At 46.4% G+C, this 27,914-nt stretch overlaps 1 protein-coding gene across 1 annotated transcript in view; it reads right to left on the reverse strand.

The window, feature by feature from the left end:
• The window catches only part of LOC119436311 (amiloride-sensitive sodium channel subunit beta), a 71,811-nt gene extending 47,036 nt beyond the window's left edge, over positions 1-24,775 (reverse strand). Inside the window, exons 1-5 of the mRNA XM_037703126.2 lie at positions 24,653-24,775; positions 16,895-16,993; positions 14,322-14,436; positions 7,008-7,080; positions 1,460-1,525 (exon numbers count right to left, since the gene is read on the reverse strand). Coding sequence (XP_037559054.2) covers positions 1,460-1,525; positions 7,008-7,080; positions 14,322-14,436; positions 16,895-16,993; positions 24,653-24,775 — 476 coding nt within the window. The remainder of the gene's footprint in view (positions 1-1,459; positions 1,526-7,007; positions 7,081-14,321; positions 14,437-16,894; positions 16,994-24,652) is intronic.
• Positions 24,776-27,914: the final 3,139 nt, after the last annotated feature.

Here is a 27,914-nt window from a genome sequence, read left to right on the forward strand (position 1 = left end):
TTCACGTGCTCACGTTCATGCTTCGTTTGTGCATGTGGCACGAGTGGGAACAAACACACGAACGCACGCACGTATATACGCACGCGCAATCGTCATGCAGCATGCGATGAATGGAGTAAGTACATGCTACTCCTGGAAACCATCTCTACACCACGATCAACAGCGGTAGAACGAGAGATGTCGCTGGAGCCAACGTTTCGACAACGGGACTTGTCATCACTCTAAACATCCATCTTCCTGTAGATTTCTGTCACGTTTCGCATCTCTACGCAATGAGAGCTAAGAGGAACTGGTATTGATGAAGCAGCGCACTTAAAACAGACAAATTCACGCACACATGAAAAATGACATACACATGCGCAGGGCTGCAACTACTGCTTTTTTAAGTGTCACTTGACCCGCCTTTTTCTAGTACCACTTGAGAAGCGCATGCACGCGCTCTGACAGCACACAGCCACTAGTGAAGCGTGAACAAGACCCCGAACAACAAATCTACGAAGATTACGTTTTTTTTTATATATATATTCCCACTCTAGATATAAGCAAAGCCCAAGGTAGCGGCACGCTTTTTCAGAGAATGATATACCGAGGGGCAACTGATACACCTGTCGTTCCATTTGTCAATTTCTATTGCTTCAAGAATACCTCCCCCCCCCCCCCCCTTTTTTTTTTTCTATTCCCTGCGCGCAACTTTCGTTCCTGTCAGGGAAGGTGCGCAGCCACAATCCCTGCAATGAAAGGCCAAATGAGCTGAATCTTTTGTAAATGAGCTGAATCGTATTTTGTAAGTGTCCACCTAGGGGACATGTCCATTCCGTCTGCTGCTGAAGCTCTGATTGGCTGGCGCCCGAGCCAATCAACACTTCAGTAGCAGACAAATTGGACATGTCCACTAAGTGGACACTTACAGAATACCCCCCCCCCCCCCCCTCCCGGTCATCTTTCGTACGGAGTTAAATTTATTATTCCCATCTGGTCGTTAAGCCCTCCTTCTTATTGCTACAAAAAAGGGTCTCTGACCATAAGCTGAACGGCGACGTCGAATATATGCATACTATATCGGCCAAAGCGCCGGCCTATTATTGACGCGATTTGCGGCGCGAGTAGGGCCACGGCCGCTGGATTAGGGCCACGGCCACGGCGGCCAGCGGCCGTGGTAGGGCGATCTAAGTAGCGACAGCAGCGCCGCCGCTGTTGGTATGATTGCTGCTACGCTAGTACACTCTAACTACGCTCCGCGGCCGCCAATGTTTCCACCTTCCCGTCTAGCCACCATAACTGCGCTGCGCGAATCTCTGCGAGTCTGCAAATGGTAATTAGTAAGGATCTTCCGGTTCTTTGTGTATAGAAAAAAAAAACGAAAAAAAAAAACGTTATGTTACCTTTGTGCTGCATACGCGCTAGTGTAAATCAGTGACTTTACGTCAAGCAAGAAAATAAAGTCATGGTTGATACGAACTTTCGGTCGTGCTTGGAACCATCTTCTTCGGTGATGCCTGCAAGCTTCACGTCGTACACGATTTCTCTGAAAATGAAATTCACATTGCTTCGAATGGAACACCATTGCGATACACTGTTCGTGCGCCCTTTGATTTAAAGAATACTAACTGTTGTCGAGATATGTCAGTGTGATCCTGCGCGATTGTGATAATGTAGTATACCGGGTGTTCAAAATTAAGCTTTACGGAATTTTTAGAAATCGCCTGTGGCAGGTAGCATAATTCTTATCACTGAGCTGGGTTATTCGATGAGGTGGACATTAGTAGCACGAGAAATCGAAACACATATTCAACTAATTAACAAAAATTGACTAATGAACTTCTTAGTTAATTACTTTACGACACATATTGCAATTTACGAATTGTAGCCGGTGAGCTTGTCAGGCATATCTACTTGGAATGAATTTCCAGAATGACACCAGTTTGGAGATATGCGCCATCAAACTCGCCTTAAAAATGCACTGTTCCACTTCCTTTTTTTTAAACCAAAATGCTGTTTTATACATTGAAGCACAAAAGTAACTGGAACGGAACGCCCATGTATTTCGTCCCACACTATGGGAAATAATAGAGAGTTTTAGATTAGGGGGCCCCAACGCTTGCGTCCCCCTAATCTAAAACTCTCTAATATCTCGAAACTGGTGTCATCCTGGAAATTATTTTCAAGTGGATGCGCCTTGCAAGCCCACTGATGAGCAGCTTAATCTCGCTCACGCGAGAGTGGTAAGCGGCCGGAAGCGCGCGGTCTTCGTTCGCGCGCGAGGCACGGGGAGGAGGCGACGGAGGCGGGGGCGGGGAGGGAGTTCTGCTCCCGCGGCTGCTGCTCACGGACCTGCTGCGCGGTCGCCGTATCTTGAAAGCGATCTGCGATGTGGACGAAGTGTGCGCCCGCGAGGGCCTCATCTTCAAAGCGATCTGTGATGGGGACAAAGTGCATGCGCAGAGTGCCAGTAGCTTCGTATACGCTGTGCTTTCAACGTTTAGTTCGCGTTGAAGCGAGAGGCAGCGCGAAGGTCAATTTGCTTGCTGCTGCTCGCGCGCTTTCTCACTCCATCGTTTTGACGAGTTTCCGCGGTCATCGAGCGAGATGTGTTCATGTTTACCTGTGCGCGCGTGACACCGTGCTTGTATATTTAGGTAGTAAGCGAATATTTACAACTTTATACAGCCGACAAAACTACTATCCTTGCTTCGTATAGCTGTCTACTAATTTGCTATCGCAATCGATACTTCGCCTTTCGGGTGAAACTGCGACTGCACACGTCACGTCGCATGCAGCCATCTCGCTGACTTAAGGTGTGGCCTAGTGCGTGCACTAACATGCTGCACTTTAGGTATAGTACGTTAAGTGTTCATATGTGGCGTTCAGGAGGTCGCCTTAGTGCCACACGTGTACTTCCCATTGCGGCTCGTTGTGTCTTGCAAGAAGTCTCACCCCGATTGTATAACTTAATGCGTTACCAATATCTCTTACAAAGAAGTATAACCCCGATTGTATAACTTCATGTGTTACCAAGTGTGCCGCAGGCTTTCGCCTTCTTTTACGGCAAAATAATCCACCAAAAAGATAGCGCAGGTCTTCTAAGAGGGGCGCCGTCTACTGTAGGGAACATATCTTTCGTCTTTACAAGCATACAAAGTGTCATTCACAAAAGAGATATTTTGTCTTCTTTTGTTGATGATTGTGCCACAGATGTGGTCGTATCGAAATAAACTTGGCTTTCAAGTAAAATTGTTGACAGTGAAATTTTACACTGTCGCAATGATTATAAATTCTTTATATCTGATCGAAGCGGAAGGACGGGCGATGGTGTACTTATTGCAATATCAACGCGTCATTTCTGTCAGATCATTCCAGTCATATCTCCACTAGAAATTGTGCGCGAATGCGTTCGTTTCGGACGTCAAGAAGTTATTATTTGTGCCTGTTATCGCGCACCTCAATCTTGTACGTTCTACGTTCTGTGATCCTTTACATGACACTTTGAATGCCATTCTCGTAAGATACCTAAATTCTCCCCTTCTAGTTTTAGGTGACTTTAATTTTCCAGATATTTTATGGGACAGCAGCCGTGGCTCTATTTTTTCGCACACTAATGAAAGCTCTAATTTTGTTAATCTCTGTCATGATTTTAATTTAACCCAATTAGTAAAAAAAACTACGCGAATTACTGCTACCTTGTCAAAAGTGCTAGATTTAGTCTTTACATCAATCCCAGATGTGTTTTCAGCATTTACATATTTGCCTGGGCTAAGTGACCATTGTATCCTTCACTTTCTTTGCAACTTACCTTTCGAGCGAGCGCCACAGCACAGCAAAATGATAAAAGATTATGGTAGAGTGAATTGCGCCGCTATTTAGTCGAAATGCAATCTTTTTGTGAATCATTTCCTGCGCTTATACACGTATAATAGTGTAGAAGAGAACTGATCAATTTATAAAACAAGAATGCTTTCGCTTATCGAGAAATGTGTGCCTTTGCGTAAAATTCATTCCATGTTTCGCTCTCCTTGGTTCACTCCACTGCTCAGCCGTCTGCGAAACAACAACAAAAAAGAATTTACAGAAAAGCAGTGTCAAGTGATAAAGCTGAGCGCTGGGCAGCTTATCAAAACTGCGTCTCAGATTACAAGCGTGAGCTTGAAGCGACCAAGCGCACTTTATTTTCAAGCACTCTTCCTTCGCTGCTTCGAAATAAGCCGCGTAAATTTTGGGAAGTGGTTAACGGTAAACGGAAACAAGATATCAAACTATTTGACGAGACGGGGAACGTCATACCATCTGATATGTGCTGTGTTGCTCTGCATAACGCATATAAACGTTCGTTTTCTAATGATCAGTCTTTTCCATTACCCGTATTTAATAACCCCTTGTTTCCCACGATGGATCCCATAATCATTGACTGGGTTGGAATAACAAAACTCATAGAGAATCTAGATATCTACACCCGGTACTGATGAAATAACTGCTCAGTTTTTAAAATGCACTGTAACACACTTATCTATTATTTTATTTAAACTTTTCAAGCAGTCTTTGGAATGTGGCGTGCTGCCCAACGACTGCAAGGCGGGGATAACGTGGTGCCTGTATTCCAGAACAAGGTAACCCTTAATGCGCTGTCAGCTACAGACCCATTTCATTGACTAGCATTCCCGCGAAACTTCTTAAACACGTCACTTATTCTCATCTCGTGTTTTCCTTGAATCTAACAACTTTTTGAGTAAATATCACCATGGTTTCCGAAAACACTTTTCATGTGAGGCACAACTAGTTATATTTACTAATGACTTGTTCTCGACTCTAGACCGAGGTTCTTGCATTGACTGTATCTTTTTGGATTTCGAAAAAAGGCCTTTGACACAGTATGCCACCGTCTCCTTCTCCTGAAACTAAGTAGACTTAACATTGACCCTTATTTACTTACTTGGATTGAATGCTTTCTCGAGAAACGAACTCAGTTTGTGTCTGTTTACAATTCCGTTTCATCAACCTGTTTCGTAACTTCTGGTGTGCCACAAGGCTCAGTCATTGGGTCTCTTTTGTTTCTTATTTACATTAACGATTTGCCGGACAAATTAGCATCTAATTTCCGTCTTTTTATGCTGATGACTGCGTTATTTATCGTAGAATAACTAACCCGGCCAGATGATTCCTTCTTATTCCAATCTGACCTTAATATCATCTCTTTGTGGTGTAACCAATGGTTAATGAATCTAAACGTCAGCAAATGTAAAATGATGAAATTTTCTCGTTGTTAGTGCTGTTTCATGCTCATACAAAAAAAATTGCGTAGCTTGCACTGGAGGCGCAACGCTAAAGAGACAGCGGAGCTGATGGGCACCTAGCTAGTCCTGGCTTTTGGGCTAGGCTAAGCACGACCCAGTCATCCCCAGCATTTTCCGGAATTTATTGATTATTGATTGATTATCAATTAGATATTGATTGGCTATCGTTTGGCTATCGCAAAGTATTGGCCACGTACTTGGGCTAGGCTAAACACTACGTAGTCATCCCCAGCATTTTCTGGAATTTATTGATTACTGATCGATTATCGATTAGCTATTGATTGGCTATCGATTGGCTATCGATGACTGACTAAGCTTAAGTAGTTCCAACCATACTTAGCTAGACTTAGCCAGGCTCAGCTTCGCTAGTTCACAGGGGTACGTGCCATTGCGCTTGGACCGTTTCTGCACTACCGCCAGGATCGGCCCACATTTTCTGTTCACACATTACGGACTAACGCTCGGCTTAAACAGCTCCGCTGTTAAAATTAACAACTCTATTCTATCCTCTGTCACGTCCTATAAATATTTAGGTGTTCACATTACCAACAATCTGTCATGGCAAACTCACATTGAATAGGTGACTAATTCTGCCAATCGAACACTAGGTTTTTCACGTCGCAATTTTTCTCGCGCGCCCTCTTCCCTCAAACTTACATTATATACAACGCTCGTAAGATCTAAACTAGAGTATGCTTCATCAATTTAGGATCCCTCTACAGCACAGCTAACATACTTACTTGAAGCCACTCAGAACCGGTCTGCACGTTTCACTGTATGCAATTATTCCCGCAGTGCCAGTATATCCGCCATCAAAACTAGCCTTCATCTACCAGAGCTATCACCAAGAAGGAAACTCACCCGGTTATCACTCTTTCATAAAATTTACTACGCTAACCCAGAATTCAAAAATGACCTATTTTATATCACCTCCTTACATTTCACCGCGAATCGACCACGACGTCAAGATACAAGTACCAAGTTGCCGTACAAAACTATTCTTCAATTCATTCCTGCCCAAGACAGCATCCGAATGGAACCACCTTCCCTGCCTCGGTCGCCAGCAATCCGGATCATTCATCTTTTCAGACTGCTGTATCTAACATTGTATAATGTGCAACCACTGCTCTCTGTAACGCCATCAGGTATTGAGAGTATTTTAAATAAATAAATAAATAAATAAATAAATAAATAAATAAATAAATAAATAAATAAATAAATAAATAAATAAATAAATAAATAAATAAATAAATAAATAAATAAATAAATAAATAAATACAAGAGTGTAACACCTGCCGAACGTTTTCCCCAAAGTCTGGAATGAAATGCATGTGCGTTCCAGTTACTTTTGTACTTCAATGCATAAAGAAGCATTTTGTTAAAAAAGTAAGCGGTAGAACAATGCATTTTTACGGTGACTTTGATGGCGCATATCTCGAAACTGGTGTCATTCTGGAAATTCGTTCCACGTAGATACGCCTTGTAAACTCACCGGCTACAATTGCAATATGTGCCATAAAGCAGTTAATTAAGTTAATTAGTGACCTTTTGGTAATTAGTTGAATATGTGTTTTGATTTATCGTGCAAGCAATATCCACCTCTCTCAATAGTCCAGCTCAAGCAATTATGCTTTCTGCAGCAGGTGACCTTTAAAAATTTCGCTAAACTTAAAAATGATATCACCCTGTATAGTGTAAACAGGGACACAAATAAACGCTTACTCGCAGGGCAGACCGCAACGACGCTCGCAGCTCGTGTACGCTCCACTTGCGTTCAGCGCATAGAAACAAGCGCCTGCAATGCCAAAGAAGAGGATAACAAATTATGGAATCGTCTCTGTCTGTGCACGCGGGCAAAATGATTGCGGTTAAACATTCGCTTCAAACTTCAGCGCCCGTGCAGAAATAAATCGAGTCCCGTGTACTCTGAGCTGCCGGTGGGTATTGTTGTCTATATGTATTTAAAAGAGTTGAATGTTGGACTGGTTGGTATTTTGACATGAGAACCATGTTGAAATAGCGCGCAACGGGACGGCACAACAGAAAGGAAGGCGAACACTGGCGCAAACTAACAACTGATTTGTTGAAGCCAGACCCACAGGTATATATATCCGCAAGCTGCGCCGCCGCACCGTTGCAAGGCATATGGAAACCGTCAATTCGGAAGTGATTACACCAGCGCGAAAGGAATTTCATTTCTGCATTGTACACTGCAATCGATGTATCGCTTACACACTCCTATAGCTGACCTGCTTTTCTGATAAAACAAAAACAAAAAAGCCTCTAACGTTTCACGAGCGGTTTTCTGCTGGCTCTTGCCTAGGATTTTCATGTTATGGTAGCGTGGTTCACAATTGGGACAGCTACTGCAGTGGTCAGCAAGATGTGCATTCTCCTTATTATATAGCTAGATTTCTCGCATGCTTTCTGAGTCGGTCATTGATGCATCGGGCCGTCTGGCCGATGTATACTTTTCCACAGGGAAGGGGAATCTCGTACACGACGTTGTTGGCACACTTAACAGGACGCTTTTCATGGTTCTTTTTACAGCCCACATTTTTGTCTGCACAAGTGATGCGACGACTCAGCTGAGCAAGCTTCTTGGGGGCTGAAAAAACCCATGCATCGGCACGTTAAACCGAGTAGCCACTTTTTTCAGGCAATGTGTGACCTTGTGCGTGTACAGAATCACTTCCTGCCTAGTCTAAGTGCCCATCAGGGTTTCCGCGGCATTCTTCCTTAAATGGTAACCGAGCAGAAGTGCATGGTAACCCTCAGCCAGTGGAAGTATAAACTTTGGCGCAAGTTCTTTTAATCCCTTCCTTTCACACAAGATCTCTTGGCGCGAGCGTGGCGCGATAGCCACGTTAGAACACATGCTCTGGCAGTGTGCCCGATCACGCTCTATCAACAGGAACGACGAAGCCAGGTGGGATGCGGCCCTCCGCATCCTGCTTCTGGCTGACCAACTCTGGGCTGTCCAGCAGGCCCGCGATGCGGCCGAGAGGCTTGGCCTGTCGGTCCCTACGTGGGAGCGGCCCGCTTCGTGATGAGTCACTATCTGCAGGACTTCAATAAAGTTTTTTTTTATTTATTTACAGAATACTGCAGGCCAACATGTGGCCCAGGCAGGAGGGAATTCGTTCATACAGAAATGAAATTAAATACGTTCAAAGAAAATAATACATGCGAAATATGAAATACATTGAAGCATTGAAGTTTATTCCATCCACCCATCCATTCAAGTACGTTCATACTTCGACTGGCTGAGGGTTACCACTTTTGCTCGGTACCCAGGATGGTTAGCGGGAACTCAATTCTCTTTTGTGCACGCGGGGAATACGCCCAGCACAAGTGGCTTTCGCTGAACTTCAGGCGTAAATCTAAAGACTGCAGCCTTCCTTCTTCTGGAAGTGCATAAGTGATGGTCAGCCCTTTGCCGTGATTATTAAAATCATCGAGAACACACTTTTGCGCATGCTCATCCGAGATAGAGCACTTCTTATTAAAAAGAATTAAGAAGTTATCCATATAACGAAAAACTTTAAGGACATTGTCATTGTTAGCATATAACACGATCGTGTAAAGAGCGATCAATGGAAGATAAAAAGATGTGGAAGAAGAAAGGCGCGATGCAGGAACCAATGCAAATGCCTCTTTTTGCAGATACATCTGGTCGTAAAATTTGATAAAAGTACTCTGAAGGTAAAATTCTAAAAGGCCTAAAAGGTTCTCTATCGACATGCCTGCCGCATTTTGGAAAGCAACACGACCATTTTCATCAATGCAATCTCTCACCAAACAGTTCACGATGAGGCACAGCGTAAAAGAGCTCTTCCACATCAATAGAAAAGGCAAAACCAATATTCTTGTTGTCTTGAAGGAAACGCACTACATCATCTGAACGTTTTGTGATGAATGGGTCACTTATCTCAAGGTTATTCAAGACTTTCAGCAAAAACTTACTAGCACAATGCTGCTACGTACGTGCCCCGTTCGTTCACTATAGTACGAAACGGAGCATCGGGTTTATACGTCTTAACGCTAAAGAAAACCTGCAGCGTGGCACTTTCACTGTTGGTTATATCTCTTGCGAGCCTTTGTAAATCTAAACGCTTGCAAATTTCTACTGATTTACTCTTAATTCCTGTCTTTTTTTTTTTTTTACACGAAAGAAGTTCTTGTTGACAGCCATAACAGTTTTTTCGTTCTACATGGTTCATGGCAAGGCGACAAAGCCGCCTCCCTTATCTGCCTGCAGAACGCAAAGGTCATTTTCCTTGAAAAAATTCACAACATTTTTCAAACGGTATTTAGCAAACATAGGACCAGGCTCTTTCACGTTCTTGGCAAGAGTGTCAATCCCTTCCAAGAGATAGCGTTCACCGTCTTCCTGCGGGGCTGTCGCCTCAATCCGTCGGTTCAAGGCCGCGAGTTCATGGGGAGGAACAGAAGGCTCCAGTCCAAACTTGGGGCCTTTCTCTAGAAGATTTCAGATATTGGAAGGAATGGAAGCTCCACCCATAAGAATTAGGTTTCTCTTACGACTTTTCGGATTCTTCGCTTTCGCCACGGTTCCAAGGATCCACCTTAGGTTGTAGCACCACCAGAGTTCCGTCAATCGCCTGGCTTCACGTTTCAGAGAGAAGAATTGAGTTTCCGCTAACCATCCTGGGTACCGAGCAAAAGTGGTAACACTCAGCCAGTCGAAGTATAAACGTACTTGTCGCCAAAGTTTATACTTCGACTGGCTGAGGGTTACCATGCACTTCTGCTCGGTTACCATTTAGGAAGAATGCCGCGGAAACCCTGATGGGCACTTAGACTAGGCAGGAAGTGATTCTGTACATGCACAAGGTCACACATTGCCTGAAAAAAGTGGCTACTCGGTTTAACGTGCCGATGCATGGGTTTTTTCAGCCCCCAAGAAGCTTGCTCAGCTGAGTCGTCGCATCACTTGTGCAGACAAAAATGTGGGCTGTAAAAAGAACCATGAAAAGCGTCCTGTTAAGTGTGCCAACAACGTCGTGTACGAGATTCCCCTTCCCTGCGGAAAAGTATACATCCGCCAGACGGGCCGATGCATCAATGACCGACTCAGAAAGCATGCGAGAAATCTAGCTAATAAGGAGAATGCACATCTTGCTGACCACTTCAGTAGCTGTCCCAATTGTGAAACACGTTTCCATAACATGAAAATCCTAGGCGAGAGCCAGCAGAAAACCGCTCGTGAAACGTTATACTGTTTAAGTAGTTCCGTGCAGCAGAATCAAGGCTACGTGACCATCGAGAGCAGATTCCTGCGAAGCGAGATGTAGTGCCAGTGCTCGGAACCCGTTGCTTGTCTTAATGGCCGTAACAAGTGGTCTAGTCGGAACAAGTTTACTTGAAGGTTTCTCTGCATTGTAGAGCTGCGATATTTAAGGTGATTTTGCTTCGTTTCAGAGCGAAAGCTCTACTACGCCATGTCTCGCAAGGTCATTCATCGCGTCGCAATGACGTTGAGCCGCCGGAGCGCGAGCCGCCGAGTGCATGTGTGGCAGGCATGCGCACTACGATTGTGCACGCCCAGCGAGAACACTGCGTCCGTAACTCATAAAATATTAATAAAGGCTAATAATTTCACTTGAACGCGATGAGTCACCAAATACGACTAACGAAGCGTTGCACCACGTCGAGAGAGATTGGTAAGGGAAACAGTCCTCGGAGAGAGATGGAGACAGAAACAAGAAGGGAAATGTAGGGAGGTTAACCAAGGACATGCCCGGTTGGCTACCCTACGCTTGGGGAGAGGGAACGGGGAAGAATAGATAAGAAGGAGCGAGAAGAAAAATAATAAAGAGTCAGTCATTCACAGAGTCAGTCGCAGAGGAAGGTCCACTGTCACAAGCGCTCGTATACAGTCCAGTCGCCTTCAAGAAGTGCAGAAGGGCTTTTGTGGCCTTTCGCATGCAAGAATGCGTAGGCCATGGTCCCAGGATCCTTTCCTCTGAGAGCACTCGATTATCTAATAGGCTGAGTTGAGTTTGTAGAGTACGTCGCTCAGCTTAAAAGGATGGGCAATGACACAGAAGGTGCTCAAAAGTCTCATCGCACCCGCACGAATTGCACGCCACAGTGTTAGCCATTCCTATTAGGAATCAATAGGAACTTGTAAATGCGACGCCCAACCACACGCGACGCTGCTAAGTTGTTTAGCGACGAGAGAGTCCAGGTGACAGGCGAAGTCGCAAGTAAGGTCCGACAGAGTGCAAGCGTGAGTTGCTGAAACCCAGGGAATTCCATCTTAGAAGTGTGATGTGGCGAGCAAGTGATTGAAGTTGTCGCGCAGCATCCGTTCTTGAGAGCGGTATAGGCATGCGCTGATGTTTTTGATGAGCCGAGCGAGCAGCTTCATATCTGCTGTCGTTGCTGACAATTCCGCAGTGGCTTGGCAACCACTGAAATACAATGTCGTGTCCTTTATCGGAGATGCTCCCGCCGATCCGCGCTGCAGCGCACACCGCTAGCAGACGACAGGGCGCAGAAGGACACATTTAAGATGTGTTCGCGCTCCTGATTGGTCTAAGAGGCCTGTACCTTCCACAGTGCTGCACTACTGAAACATTTTTTTATCAGGAAAGCAGGTCAGGAGAGTGTGTAAGTGATACATCGATTGCACTGTACAATGCAGAAATAACGGTGCGCCGGCGCAGCTTGCGTATATGCAGTATATACCTGTGGGTCTGGCTTCAATAAATCAGTTGTTAGTTTGCGCCTGTGTTCGTCTTCCTTTCTGTTGTGCCGTCCCGCTGCACGCTATTACAAGATGATTCTCGTATACGTATTTAATTACGAAATAAAAACGATCCAATCTGTCCCGCACGCAAAGACCTCTTAATTCTCGCCCAGCATGTTTATTTCTGATCGTCAGAAACGGGTGTTCGACTTCAGTTGAAACGGGTGGCAGCTTGACTCTCGTGAGACCCACGTTTCAGACACAAATTAAAGGCGATTGTGCAACGAACAGTTGGACGTGGAACCTTAATTGCTGTTAACATTAATACGATTTCATCGCCATAAGGAAAAGACAAAAACTGCTTCCTCGAGGTGGCACTTTTAGTTGTGTGTTGCGGTGGCAAAACCTTTTCTTTTTTTGACACCGCAAAGCACGATCATGAACACTGATGATGATGACCGACATCGTGATTTGTGGCACATAAACGATTAATGTTAGCACGATGGGACTTGACTACTTTTGCGTGGTGTTTGGAAATGAACATGTCGAGGAAAGCTTTTGTCCTCTTTTTTTTTTTTTTTTTTTTTGGGGGGGGGGGGGGGGGAGAGGCGCACTTCTAACCGTGTATCGCTCTAGTCCGTGGACAAATAGTAATAATAATAAAAGATAGAAAAACTAAAAAAAAAAGCTGTAGCACCGAATTAACTAGAAATTATTTTCTGAGAGCTGGCGTAAATGCGTTTCGCACAAGGAATACTGGAAACAATAAAACAACGAAGAAATCGCACGGTTAATTGAAAATAAAAATAGAAATAAATTAAGAAAGCATCAGGGAGCGCGTGTCAACTACTATGCAAAAGGAATTCGCATTCGTACATTGACAGCGACAAAGCCAGCAATCTGACACACTTGTCACTTGGTTTCAATATTTCTTGCACCTCAATAATTTCTCCGGTAAGCTTGTCTATTCCCTTCGCGAATACAAACGCATGATAGATAAAACAGGCCGGCAGCCACAATCGCGACAGTACGCGCCCCGACGCTTACCCTATAACTGTGCTGTCAAAGACGTTCATAAAGACATCAACCATTTTGACAGCGCATCTTACGTGCTTTCTTTGGAGCCCCAAAAATATTTACACCACGACAGCTATCTTCAAAGGAAATCACTTTTGACATTTCTCAATATGTTCTACAACCTTGGCGGTTCTTGCGTTTAGACCAAAAAATAAAAATAAATAAATGTTGGCTAAATAATTATTGTTAATTATGACTTCAGCTCACCATAGTAAAGCATACTTTGAGTTGCTGAAGAGGAAAGATCCGAGGACACCTAAGCATTTCTTATGAATTGTGAATGCGAAAGCATTAATGCCCATTTGAACGCCGCTGAGCGGTCCTTCGAGTTACGAACTCCTCGCGGGCAAGCGTTGAGACGCTTGGCCAAGTTTAGGCCATTGGGTAAGACGCTCGGCTTCTGATCGTGGGGTCGCGGGTTCGGAACCACGGAGGAGTGTTCGGAACTCACTACTGCTAACGTTTTTTCTTTAGAGTTTATTCTGTTTTTAGACATTAATTTCTTTATAGCGATTACCGATGCGCAGTTCGAACGCAGGCGAGAGCTTGCGCGGCCAAAGAACGCATGGATAACACAGGCTTCCGGGAGCGAGGGTGACGTGTAAGTCGCGGCGATGCCCTCTCATTTCACGCAACACCGGGCTGGCGCGCTACAGCCGCAGCAGATATGTTCCTTTTCGCCCGCTCTGCTCCGTCGAGGTGCGGTCGTGACGTGGCGTCGCAGCCAAGGGGAATTTGTGCCGTTTTTCGACTGTCCAGAAGACAGACGCCGGCTTTTTCGCTCAATGGGCCATGTGATGCTTTCGCATCAATAAAGAATATTGAGTTGGTTGCAAATATTTGTGTAGCGCTTACCTTTTTTTTTTAAAACTTGGCACAAGTTACCTGACACACCCTGTAATAAACAAGGAGAAGGCGAACCCAGGGGCCCGATTCCTGTGTAGCTGTTGATCGAATCGCACCTTTCCAACATCTGAACGGACGGTCACCGTTGACCGGAAGCGCAGATGCACACGCACTGCATGTGTAATGCGTACAACTGTACGAATTCACACATAGGGGATGAAAAGTATACAGTGGTAACCATGAGGTGTGCGAATTTCAAGTTGCAGAAGTAGTCGACAGCCATGCTATCGTTCTGTCTTCAAACACTCACCACTGATCGAGAGACGAGTCTCTCGGTCAGTACATGGTTGCCCAATTTTTGCAGTTTACGGTCTTTTGTCGGCAAAGGCACGAACCTGACTCCTGAATGTTGCAGTTTGTCCATCCCACAGCCCCTGCAAACTCGTGCTGGGGTCGCACGCAACCACACCGCTCACGCTCCAGCTTCATGCTGCAGTGTTGCATGCATGACTGGCCGCCAGAACACAAGGTCCGTCATGCGCCAGGAAGAAACCACGCAATCAATGTCTGAGCGAAGAGCAGCGCTATACCCTCCTGAGACCCTTTTACAATAAACTTGCACATTGCCTTCAAAATTGTTTTTTGAAATTCACTCGGAAGTGATTACGCAAGATATTCATTCTGGATATAAAGTACGATGCATGTGTAACTCTAAAGAAGTGGTCTTCTCATATTCTTGTCATCCGCTTTCGAGAAATTTGACACTCAATTGATCTAGACCTCTGTGTCGTCCCAGACGGCCGAAAGCAAGCTTGAGGTATGTTTTGGAATCACTGAGATAGCGTGAAAATACCGTATGCGGTAACAACATGGCAATGTACTACACGTAGTTCCATCTTCATCTCTACGTTTAAGCAATGAAATGCAGTTTTTACCATAGCGAAGATAAGGAGATGATGGAGATAGTGGAGACACGGAGGCGCAGCTCTTGGCATCTAACCGTGGTATTAAAATTTTTTAAATTGTTTTTCATTTCAAGTTTATAGCATAACAGTACACAATAAAGACCACCTTGACGAGCGATTATATCCCATAGTTGTGTTCGGGTCTCAGGAGGATATAGGCTAGGCCCATCTTACTTACAGGTGCAACAAGTACTGGGTGTTCGAACAGTAAACTTTGCAGTAGGAAAATAAACAAAAATATGATGATGATTGCGAATGAAATCGCAATTTTACGTGCGATATGATAACGCAAGACCGTCATTTCCACTGCGCAGTTACTTTTCGGACACCCAGTATACATGAGACGCAACTATCGCAACGAGCTAGTTGTAGCGTCGACACGCAACAAGGACACGAGAAGGCACGAAAGAATACACACACATAGCGCTACGTGTGTCTATACTCTTTTGTGCCTTCTCGTGTTCTTGTTCCCCGTCCGCGCTACAACTCTCTCGTTTCAAGAACGACAACCAACAAGCCCACATCGCCGCTCTTATCGCAACCAGCTTCGATTCACGAGTTCAGTGTGTATGTGAAGGGGGGCTGCGCGATGCGCGAGTGTTTGTGTCCAATTTTAAAGCGACCTGTGCTTGCTTGACCATGGCTGCTGGGTGCTGCCTCTGTCTTGCCGAATAGCTCATACTTAAAAAAAATGTCACAGTTTCGCCCTAAGGGCGAAGCAATGAATGCGATAGCAACACGGCAATGTCATACGAAGTAAGGTGAGCGGCTTTGGTAGCAATATGAATTGTAGTAAACATGAGCTGATTAAGTAAGCAGGTGTGCTGCGGCGTAAGTAGACCGACATGAAGAGAGACTCGACGACCACGAGAAGGCGCGTGTGAAACGGTGGTGTTGATGAGAAGCGCTTCCCGTGGGCAGCGCGTGCGAAGGGACACACCTGTAGCGCTGCACTGCCGATCCGGGCAGCATTGCGTGTGTAGCGTGCGTTGGAAAATGTGGCCCGACTATTACGAACTGAATGAACAAGCGTGGTGTGAGCGCGCACAAACACGAAGAGATCACACTGAATGACAGCAGACAACGACTGTCAAAACGCTGGCAGCAAGCATACGCCGCAGCGGGCGAAGGTACGTGCGATCTATCGCTTCAACGGAAACTGAGCGGCGAATGCCGTGTGGAGATAAGAGACGGTGCGAGCGAGCGACGAGCGCGGTTGTTGGCAGAGAAGTTAACTTTCACACTAGAATTTAACTTTCTCTCTTAAGTGCAACTAATTTAATTAATTCCGCCCAGTGGGTATCTCAGATAAGCGTTTCTGCGTTTTAGATGTACTTGAATAGGCGGCATCGGAGTTGGGTCCGAGCTAAAGCTATCTCTTAAGATAGATTCCAAGATGCGCGTTAGATCTGCATAATTTTGTGTAAGAATTCACCACACCGCCTTCACAAATGGCTTTAGCAAGGGGATCACGGACTGAAATGGTTGTTTTCTCGTTCATATATAATACCGGGCATAATATCAAAATCGCTGTGTCTTTTCTGGATCTGTATTTAAAGATGTTCGAAGCTTTGCACGAAAAGAAAAGAGATGCGCAAAGAAGCGCGCTCAACGTTGGTCACTTAGTTGGAGATAGCGCAAATGAAAGAAAGCTGACAACCGCGCGCAATGATTATACTATAATGTAACCATGTTGGGTTTCATTCAGTTAAGGTCGCCTTCTTCAAATGATGTTGGGAAGTATGATATTTGATTGTATCTTGTATGTGTTATTTTATATTTGCGGCTTCTTAATCACTACCGGTAATTGTTTTGTTCTGGCGCTCACCTTGTGACTCACTACCTGTAAGAGACTGAAAAAGGCTGACAGTGTCAATAAATGAAAATAAAATGTTATCGCAGTAGGGTATATCTATGAGCTCTATGCGAATGCACACATTGTGTCGTAAATCTACGCGTCTAAACGTCGAAATCTTACAGGAGGTTTTGAATCCTCTACTCACGTCATAGTTGAGGTAGCCTTCAAAAGCAGGGTAGACGCCGCGGGCGATGTAGTCGGAACATTGAGACTTGTACGGCGACGGAAGACGTTCGACACGCCGCTGTGCAAGACATGGGTGACATGGAAACAGCAGAAAAGGATGCTAATGAATTCAGTTCGCAACTGTTGTTTTCACAAATGTGATATTTAAGGCTTGCCTTTTAATGAACGTGTTAATGAACCGTTGAGCCACTGATGTGCATTGTAATAGACTATAATAGAGTGCATGGTTTCAGCTACGTTCACACCTCATGTGTTTAGTTTGACCAGAGCGTTGCGCAGATTTGGGGTTTCAGTTGCGAATACAGATATCACAGGAGGGCAGTCAGTTGCCAAACGATAAAAACGACGCAACATTGCTAGCATTGCCGTCTCCAGTTTCGATATTCGAATGCCACTAAATGTTTGCGCCAGCTCAGTTTTGCCTCATAACACCTAGATATTTGATAGAGTCAACCTGAGGCATTATTTCTTGACGGTATTGGAGAGAAATATTAACCGGTACATTCAAAGAAACAAACAATCAAAGAACTTTTGCTAACAGATTTATCATGTTAGATTTATCAGATTTATCATGTTAAATCTAAGACAACGCTCACTGTTGGCATGATAAGCAAACTCGGCCAACACCACCCTGGGCTACGCAGGGACACTGTCACAGACCCCGGTGAACGAGGCGCAGACGTCGGACTAAATTCCAAAAGCCAACTTATCAGCTTCCGAAAATAATCCCACGAAAGCAAGGACAATTAAGAGTGGGCCCTCTGGTGCGCCAGCGAACGCCGGTTGCTGTCCAAAGACCGAGTCAGAGCCCAGAGTTGTCGAAACACAACAAAATATATTCTTCACACAAGGCAGTTACACACACAATTGCACACTTAGGCTAGACACAACAAAATACAAATCAGATGGGTATTAACAACCACAAGAAAATAACGACAAGCACTAAGAGTCCAACGCGTAATACACAAAATAAATAGGAACACTAAGTGTCCAATCGTATTCACCGTGCTGGTTGGTCTTGGAGTCGGGCGATCTCGGCGTAACTTGGGGGCAAATCTCGAAGAAAGAACTTCTTCCGGAAATGCAGACGCTCGATGAACTCGTCGACTAGCTTGCCGGGGAATCCCCTTCTTCCGCAGACGCTTGGTCTTCACGTTACATCACTTCACGGTGCGGACTCAACTCCTGAATACCTCACTGGACTCCTACCATCCGATTCTCGCACGGCGGTTATATAGCTTCCACAGGCGTTCTCGAACTTTCCTATCGGTGTCGTGATCTCGTAGCATGGCCAAAGCTTGGGAAGCTTCTACTCTTTTCTCGTACCTTCGACCGCCACCATCGGAGCATTCTCGAGGGGGGGGGGGGGGGGGGGGGGTCATGATGACTCATGCTGTTGGCGCGCGCGCTCACGCTGTAGTTATCTCTCTCGACTCGTCGGGTGAGAAGGTGTCTCGGCGCGCGCGTGTCCTCTCTCTCTCCCTCTCCGGTTAACGTCGCTTCGTCGAGCTTCTTCCAGACGTTTCGGCGCCGTTGTTAGCGTTGTTGCTTGAGGCGTATGCGCTCTCCCCCTCTGTTGAAGTTGCCGCGGGGCCGGCGTGTTCTTTCGCTGGCTTGCGCGACACTCGGCGCGCGCTTGGATTACGCGCTCTTTTGTGACACTGCCCCCCACTTTAAGAATATTATGCAATAATATTCAAGAAAACACAAAAGAAGCGCGCACAAAAGTCCACTACGCACGAGTCCGTAGGTCCATAATTCAGTCCACCACAGATCACACATCACTCGCGATACATCGAATACAAACACAAGTCACACAAGTACACTTGGACTACACAATAACACATCGCTCGTATAACTAGTACACTTATATTATACAATAATACATCTCTCACGTAACAATTACACTTGTACTATAGAAAAATACATATCTCGCGTAACAAGGCAAAGATTTGAAATATAACATGTGTAACAAGTATACAAAACTATGACGGGGTAGTTTACAGAACACAAGCAAACACTATGTCCATGATACATAAATAAACACTCGGTGCACTCAACCAAAACGCTTTGCACCACACACTAGTCGTTAACGGTTCTTAAATTTAAATTTCCTGTCCTTGGTTTTTCGATGGTGGTGTTTGGCGTGCTTATGAGTCCCGGTCGGTTTATTTTCGGAATCGGGCGTGGAAGGGAGCTGGAAAGGCTTTGTCTGCACCTTTGCTTGAGCTCGGGTGTCTGCTGCCGCGGTGTTCTAGTCAGCTGCTGATGGTTTTTCACGTGGTTCTTCAATCGTCGAGGGTTCGGTCTTCGGCTCTTCTTCCAAAGGTTTCGGATCGTCTGGGGCGCGAACTCCCTCGACATTTCCTATGATTAGGTCGTACAGTGGGTTGTCCATGCAAAGCGCAGTGACATTCCCACTGTAATATGGGGTATCGACCTCAATTTTGGCTTCGGCAAGCTTCCTAACCGTACCGTCGATCAGGTAAACTAAAGTGGTTTCGCCCGTGAGCTCCTCGAAGTCCCTTCGCACTATCACTGTGCTGGTGCCGGAATCTCGTAACACCGTAATTTGTTTTCCTGCCATTTTTCCGGCAAGGACAGGCATTCCCTTATCGGGAAATTCTGGGCGTTGTGTCATCACCGCATGAACGACTGGAATTCTTTTTCCGCCTCGGAGTTCTACATAGTCGTCATTTATGTCTTCTTCTTGATGTTTTGGCGGGGCATACACACAGGATGTTTGGGGAGTTTCCTTGACTCCGTTGCGACAGGAATCGGCTTTGTGCCCCGTTCGCCCACATTTAAAACATTTAACCTCATTGGTGCGTGTAAAGTTGGTACGACAACTGCTAGCATGATGGCCCAGTCGGTTACAAAGATAACACCTCGGAACAGGCTTCGGAGGGTTTCTCCTTTCATCGGATGCCGGTTTCTTTGCATCCTCTGGCTCCTCTTTTCTGATCTTGGAGAGATTGGTGCCTCCCTGTGCTTCCAAAAATTGGTCTGCCAATTCCAACATATCTTGAAGCGATTTAGCTTTTCTTTCTTTCAGATAGAGTGACAGGCTCGGGTGGCAACTGATGAGGAACTGCTCCTTGATCAGAAGCTCTCTAAGCGCACCGTACTCCTGTGCAGTCTCTGAAAGTTCGGTCCACCTATAAAAATAGTGACTGAGCCGCGCGGCAAATTGCGTGGCAGTCTCGCCATCGGCTGGCTTTCCAGTCCTAAACTTATCTCGGAAGCCTTCTACGGTGAACCTAAATCTTTTCAGTAAAGCAGCTTTCACCCTTCCATAATTAGAGGCATCGGTTGGCGTCAGCCGACCGTACACACTAAGTGCTTCGCCACTCAAACACGTGCTCAACGCAGTGGCCCATTGATCCTCTGGCCAATTCTGGCTTTTAGCAACTGTCTCAAATCTGTGCAAGTAAGCATCCAGATCATCTTTTCTTTCATCGAATGCCACAAGCAGTTTGCTTGGGTTCAGACGGAAGCTAGTTTCTTCCCTTTCAGTGCTATCGACTCTTGCCTGGGCGGGAGCGTCTGTACGCTGCTGCAATCGAAGTCGTTCGAGTTCTAACTCATGCTGTCTCTGTCTTTCTCTCTCAGCTATTTTAGCTTCCCTTTCTTCTCTGATCTGTCGCTCCTTTGCTTCTCTTTCCTCTCTTATCTGTCGCTCCTTTGCTTCTCTTTCCTCTCTTATCTGTCGCTCCTTTGCTTCTCTTTCCTCTTTGGCCCGTTCGGCCGCTAGATTCTCTCTTTCTACAGCTTCTTTTTCCTTCTGACTAACCCACTTCCGTAGTTCCGCTCCGGAAAGACCCATCTTCTCACCAAGGGCAACTAATTTCTCTAGATCCATAATGCCCTTCAAAATTCTAGCCGCGTGCAAAAAATATCTGCCTAGATTTCGACAATCGAACTGCTCTCTGCACACAAGTTAGCGAAACGTGGTGCAACACTCAAAATCGTTTACAATAGCAATGTAAACGACCCTAGGCTCTTTCTCCCTACTATGGACGCACAATTTGCACCAGAAAGGTCCTGTCGCGGACGCCAGAAATATTGTCACAGACCCCGGTGAACGAGGCGCAGACGTCGGACTAAATTCCAAAGCCGACTTATCAGCTTCCGAAAATAATCCCACGAAAGCAAGGGCAATTAAGAGTGGGCCCTCTGGTGCGCCAGCGAACGCCGGTTGCTGTCCAAAGACCGAGTCAGAGCCCAGAGTTGTCGAAACACAACAAAATATATTCTTCACACAAGGCAGTTACACACACAATTGCACACTTAGGCTAGACACAACAAAATACAAATCAGATGGGTATTAACAACCACAAGAAAATAACGACAAGCACTAAGAGTCCAACGCGTAATACACAAAATAAATAGGAACACTAAGTGTCCAATCGTATTCACCGTGCTGGTTGGTCTTGGAGTCGGGCGATCTCGGCGTAACTTGGGGGCAAATCTCGAAGAAAGAACTTCCGGAAATGCAGACGCTCGATGAACTCGTCGACTAGCTTGCCGGGGAATCCCCTTCTTCCGCAGACGCTTGGTCTTCACGTTACATCACTTCACGGTGCGGACTCAACTCCTGAAGTCCTCACTCCATCCGATTCTCGCACGGCGGTTATATAGCTTCCACAGGCGTTCTCGAACTTTCCTATCGGTGTCGTGATCTCGTAGCATGGCCAAAGCTTGGGAAGCTTCTACTCTTTTCTCGTACCTTCGACCGCCACCATCGGAGCATTCTCGAGGGGGGGGGGGGGGGGGGGGTCATGATGACTCATGCTGTTGGCCCGCGCGCTCACGCTGTAGTTATCTCTCTCGACTCGTCGGGTGAGAAGGTGTCTCGGCGCGCGCGTGTCCTCTCTCTCTACCTCTCCGGTTAACGTCGCTTCGTCGAGCTTCTTCCAGACGTTTCGGCGCCGTTGTTAGCGTTGTTGCTTGAGGCGTATGCGCTCTCCCCCTCTGTTGAAGTTGCCGCGGGGCCGGCGTGTTCTTTCGCTGGCTTGCGCGACACTCGGCGCGCGCTTGGATTACGCGCTCTTTTGTGACAGACACTCTCATCGTGATTTATCACATTTACCTTCGACCAATACTGGAATTTGGGTGCGTGCTATTCACTGGTGGGCAGCATACAATATTCATTCCCTCGTTCTTCTAGAGCGGGAGGCTCTTCGGGATTGTCTCGCATTAGCAAAATTTGTTGCAAATATTGTTTTATATCAAGAAGCACTACATCTGCCAACTCTTGCCTGCAGATTCCGCATCCTCACAGTAAAAACATATTTAGTCTACATTAAGACGACCACAGTTTGTATTTATTAATGAAACCAGGGCATTTTTTTTTTCATAAGCCATGGTCCCGTTTGTATAGACCTCAGGTGTTGTTTGTACAAGCTACGCTGGAGCCATTAGAGGTTAATATGCGCGAGGTCATTTGGCCAGACAAACCCTTGCCTAATATAAAGATTGAATTTTATTATATTGTTACGGGGAGGCAGACACAACAGGAAAACGTATTTACAATATATTTACAAGGCGATGAAGCCTTGGTCCATATGGTCGAGAGCGCGCGCCAGATCAAAAGCTTCTTCTTCATCGACGCTCCTCTTGAGGAATAGTACCGTGACAATATATTTCCATCCAATACCAAACTCCTGCCCACTATACATATGCAAACGGCATGTTACAACACCATTTAACGCAATTGGGGATCAATAATGTAATCGCGACTAATGCATTAAAAATAAAAAATAAATATTATGGGGTTTTACGTGCCAAAACCACGATCTGATTATGAGACATGCCGCAGTGGGAGACTCCGGAATAATTTGGACCATCTGGAGTCCTTTAACGTGCACCTAAATCTAAGTACACGGGTGTTTTCGCATTTCGCCCCCATCGAAATGCGGGCGCCGTGGCGCGACTAATGCATCAGTGTGTGAAAATAAAGCAGGCGCGGGCATGTTATCTGAGTCATTATCCTGCATGGTCATGTACAGGGTCGTCCACTCTTAGTACGAACATGGCGCAGCGTGGCCGCGCATCGAAGCTAAGCGGCGCAGGCGCACAGGGGCTTGGAGGTGGGGCTTCGTGTCGTGTGTCGGTTGCTGCAAGATTGTACAAAACTGATGATCCCAACACCGGCATTTAACCATTTGCTTTTCCCATTACACAATAAATGGCGTCCCACACGTAAATTGGAAATCTCCCTTACACAGTTACCCTGTCGTATCCCACCATAACTTATTTATCTGTACACGTCCGGTCTGGCGCCGTCTCCTCCATAGACGCCGCGGTGGCTTACGGCGGTGTTGCGCTGCTAAACACGAGGTCGCGGGATCATATCCCGGCCGCGGCGGCCACATTTCCATGGGGCCGAAATGCAAAAACGTCCGTGTCCCGTGCATTGGGGCCACGTTAAAGATCCCCTGGCGGTCAAAATTAAGCACTATTTCGATTATGAGGCATTATTAGGGCGTGCCTCATAATCAAATCGTGGTTTTGGCACGTCAAACCCCGTAATTCAAGTCCCTTCCATGTCATATGCCTGGCAGGACCCTGAAGACAACTGACCCTTTTTTACCGACCTGCCGCCGATTTGCAAATCAGAGAAGAAATAATTTCGAACTTTCATTCCGACAATTAGGTATTCCTGTAAATTCTAAAAATATTTTCTCCTTCGGCGCCTCTGCATTGGGCTTGAGCCACAGGAATGTCTGCATGAGCATTTGCGAATACCTCTGTGACACAAGGAGGGTTCCATGTTATTTCTATTGAATCAATGATTGGATAATTCACCAAATTGCCAATCGTGTATTCGAAATTATCCTAATACCGCAAAATTCGCTGTTTATACATAATTATCATTCTTTCTTAAATTCAGTCTATCTCTCAAGCTTGTCTGTTTCCTAACTTTAAAAAAGATGACGTTATCCTGCCTTATTTTCTCTTTTAAGTTTTCTCCCGCCTTGCTTTTGTTTAAACTCTCGCCAGATGAACTCAAGTAGCCGTTCGCGATGTGTGTAAAGCTGTTTTATAATATAGGACTTCTTTTTTTTTTTTTGATTCAGCAGGCAGCACGAACTTATTATAGCCTGGTTACATTTCAGTTATTGCGTGAGAGCGCAGTCATGACTCCTATATACGTTAGGCATGAGAGACCGCAGACTTGAAAACGTCATATTTATTAACTACTATATTGATGCGCAATTTTGCTCCTGCATTGCAGTGCATCCGATCTTGTAGTTCAACATGCCATCCAGTCTCTAGTGCACAGAATCATGGTGTTTACATTATCGCCTTTTGATTGATATTTACTATTATGAAGTTAACATTATGTTCTGGGTCTGTCCAATTACAAGAAAGAAGGGTTAGTAATATCCGTGCAACTATACGGCGTCTTTCTTTCTCTCTCTCTCTCTCTCTTTTATTTGTTTTTCTGCTTCTTGAAGAGCCAATTCGTCACCAGAATTCAAGAATCGGTATTTGCCAGCCTTCACAACCGAAAACGCGGGCACAGGACGCGTTTCCAAGCTTTCGATAGCGCGACACTAGCGAGATTAAAAGGACTTGTAACTTGTTTGGCCGAGACGAAAGCACCCGGACTGTGAAAGCCGCAACCAGAATGCGCTTGCTTCCACCTTTGCTATAGTGGCTCACAAAACTGCTATTATGCAGACAGATAAGAGGTATATGAGCATAATACCTGACTCACGACGACGGTCAGAAGCTTCCCTGGCTGGAGTGACACGGCGGTCAGCTTGTCAGCGGGGCAGGTGCGCGCTTGGTGCACAACGGTGGCCAGAGATCCCGTGTCGAAAAACACCATGGTACGACGTGGGTCCCACGAGGCGCCCAGCCGCAGCTCTGTTCGATTGATTGATTGTGATTGATCGTGGAGCAAGTGATGGGTGAATAAAACTCACGTACCCCATGTCCACGGCGAGGGACACCGCAGAAAATGCGTATCGTTCCAAGCGTCCACTGTGTAGCACTGCTGCGTCAAGGGCCTAAAATAAGTCCGTTTCATGCTGCGCAGACAGCAGAAGACAAAAAAAAATATTAAATTATGGCGTTTTGCGTGCCAATACCACGATCTGATTATGAGGCACGCCGTAGTGGGGCACTCAGGAATAATTTGGACCACCTGGGGCTTTTTAACGTGCACCTAAATCTGAGTACACGGGTGTTTCCGCATTTAGTCCCCATCGAAAAGCGGCCTCCGTGGCCGGGATTTGACCCCGCGACGTCGCGCTTAGCAGCCCGACACCATAGCCACTAAGCAACCACGGCAGGTGAGCAGAAGACTAGAGAATCTCTATGTTGACCGTGTATCCTGGTGCGTGTATCCCCCCGTATTCACAAAAACGAAGTAGGCACTGTGGCAGGTGCCGAACAAGCGTGTGCGGACAGCGGAGCAAGACTAGACAGGCGTAGGAACTGTGATTCCCGAATGCATACCGTACGTGTAGCGGAAAATCACAAGGGACAAGAAACGCTCAACATCAACTTCTATGTCTACCCTTCTTGTCCGCTGTGCATTTGTGCTGAATCTGCTTTGCATTCTGAAACAACGCCCCAACTAGCCAGCTTGGCTTTGTTATATGTCATTCCTGGAGTGATAAGTTGACAGGGCATAAGATGGCCGTAAGTACAAGCAGTACAAGAGGAGCGGTTCGTTGCAGGAGGAGGAGACCGGCTGGCTACCCTGGGCTAGGGTAAGGTGGAAAAGAAAACGAAAAGGTGGTAGGCACACGAACAAAAAAAAAGAAAAATAATTAAAAAACACAGAAAGAAAATACTGCATCAGTGCGATGTAGCGACACTTCTCAAAGGCTGTCACTCGGTCCACTAATCATCAACAAGCGCAACAACGCGTTCAACTCCTTCTCTACTGAGGGCGGTCTCGACCAGCGTCCGAGGATTCTCGTTTCCGACAAAGAGCGATTTTCCAATCTTTCTAAAGCTGTTGAGAGTTCTTTTCTAGGCGCACTGAAGCGAAGGCATTCATTAATGAGATGCGCAATCAAACCTATTCATAATTTAAAGCTATAGCTTTTTTTTTTTTTTGCGAGGCAGTCCGCCTATATCTAGTGGGAGCGTAGTCATTCTTTGCAAACAACGTGTACAAGCACAGTATTGCGTGTCTTATGACATGGAAAATGTATATGATGTGATGAACTCTTGTGATGGCTATCGTGACGAAACCATGCGCAAGAGAGAAGTCCCAGCATGTGTAGCTAGCCCTTCGTCTTCACTTGAACCGTGACCGGTGCCACCATTAGTTGGGCAAATGTGCAGTGCAAAGAAGCGCACTTGCGAATTATGAAAAGGGTCCATCCTCTCTTCACAGCCATTGTTGTCGTGTGTAGATCAGGATGTCGGTCATTCCAATACGAAATGAACAAGCAGTAGTGAAGTCTACGCCCAGCCACAGGCGGCACAAAAGCGTTTCTTCAGCTTGCAATGTCCAGGGAGGAAGACCGATTACAAGGCTCGGCGAGCAACTGACCGCCGGCTCCGGAACTACTGCTGGCCCTCACCTACCCGCCAGGACACGTCATCGCTCACGCTGCTGAACGTGGACGCGCGAAGGCTGGCTGCAGCCAGGCACCGGAACTAAGCCCCGCCACCAGTCTACGGAACTAAGCTGGGCCGGTGCTCACCAGGTGCGCCAGTCGGCGCGAGTCCCGCTCTGCCGGAGCGCGACAGCTCCTCAAGTTTTCCCGGGGGTGGGGAGCTGAGCCCCCCCCCCCCCCCCCCCGAAAAACCCTAGCCTAGCCTAGCCCCCCCCCCCCCCCCTGCCCCTACAGTGTCATTACCGGAGTTGGTGGTCGTGGTAAAACTTTATTTCCCAAAGAAGGGGTCCTAAAGGACACTCGGCTAGGCGCCAGGTGTAGAGGGCACCTCCCACGTCGGCACAGAGAGCCCGAAGCTCTCCGCCGCCTCGCGGGCCTTCTGGACAGCCCGAAGTTGGTCGTGTAGTGAAGCACTTTTTAGCACTATGTCCCAATGTTCCTTGTTCTTGGCGTAATCGTCACTCGATGCACAACCACACAGCATATGGTTCAAGTCAACACGTTCATTGCAATGTTCACACACATGTTGTCCGTCGTAGTCTGGGTCGATGTGCTTCATGCGCCAGAGGTTGGGATATGAGTTCGTTTGGAGCAAGCGTAGCGTGACTGATTGGCTGCGCGTTAATTTCTTATCCGAGAGGGGGAACTCTCGTCTGCTTAGATAAAAGTGTTTAGTGAGCTCGTTGTAAGTGAATAATTGATCCCTGTACTCGATATGCGGGGTAGCGGGGGAAACCGGAGGGACGCGGTCGACGAGTCCTCGCGCCGCCTCGTGTGCGATCTCGTTGAGATTCCGCAGGCCGCCCCCTAAGCTGCCCATTTGTGCCGGGTACCAAATGATGGAGTGATCGGTGATGTTACTTCCGCCTAAGATTCGTAGCGTCGTCTTGTCTATCCCGCCCTTGGCGAAAGCTCGAGAGGCTGCTCTAGAGTCGCTGTATACAGTTGTGAAGCTCGAGTCTTTGAGCACTAGTGCTATCGCTGCTTGTTCAGCTACATCTGGTTTCTTAGTGTAAAGCGTGAGTGAGTTGCGCGTTCGCCCGTGTCCGTCGATTACTGCTACCGAGTAGGCGTGCTTTCCCGGTATGTACGCAGCATCCACGAAAGCTGTCTGGTCGGGAAACCTTGTCGCGTCTGCCGCGAGGGCTCTGGCGCGGGCGAGTCTTCTTCCTTGATTGTGGATCGGGTGTACGTTTCTTGGGAAGGGGAGCACTTTAATTGCTTCTCGCATGACTTTGGGTAACTGCAAGACGTTGTCCCTTTCCGCTATGGTGTTCAGGCTGAGCTTGACGAGAATCTCTCTGCCCGCTTTGGTGCCTGATAGGCGTGCGATCTGTGCCGTGTGCTGAGCCTCGATGATTTCGGCAAGGGTATTGTGCACTCCTAGCT

This window comes from Dermacentor silvarum, chromosome 1, assembly GCF_013339745.2.
Source record: "Dermacentor silvarum isolate Dsil-2018 chromosome 1, BIME_Dsil_1.4, whole genome shotgun sequence".
Taxonomy (NCBI): domain Eukaryota; kingdom Metazoa; phylum Arthropoda; class Arachnida; order Ixodida; family Ixodidae; genus Dermacentor; species Dermacentor silvarum.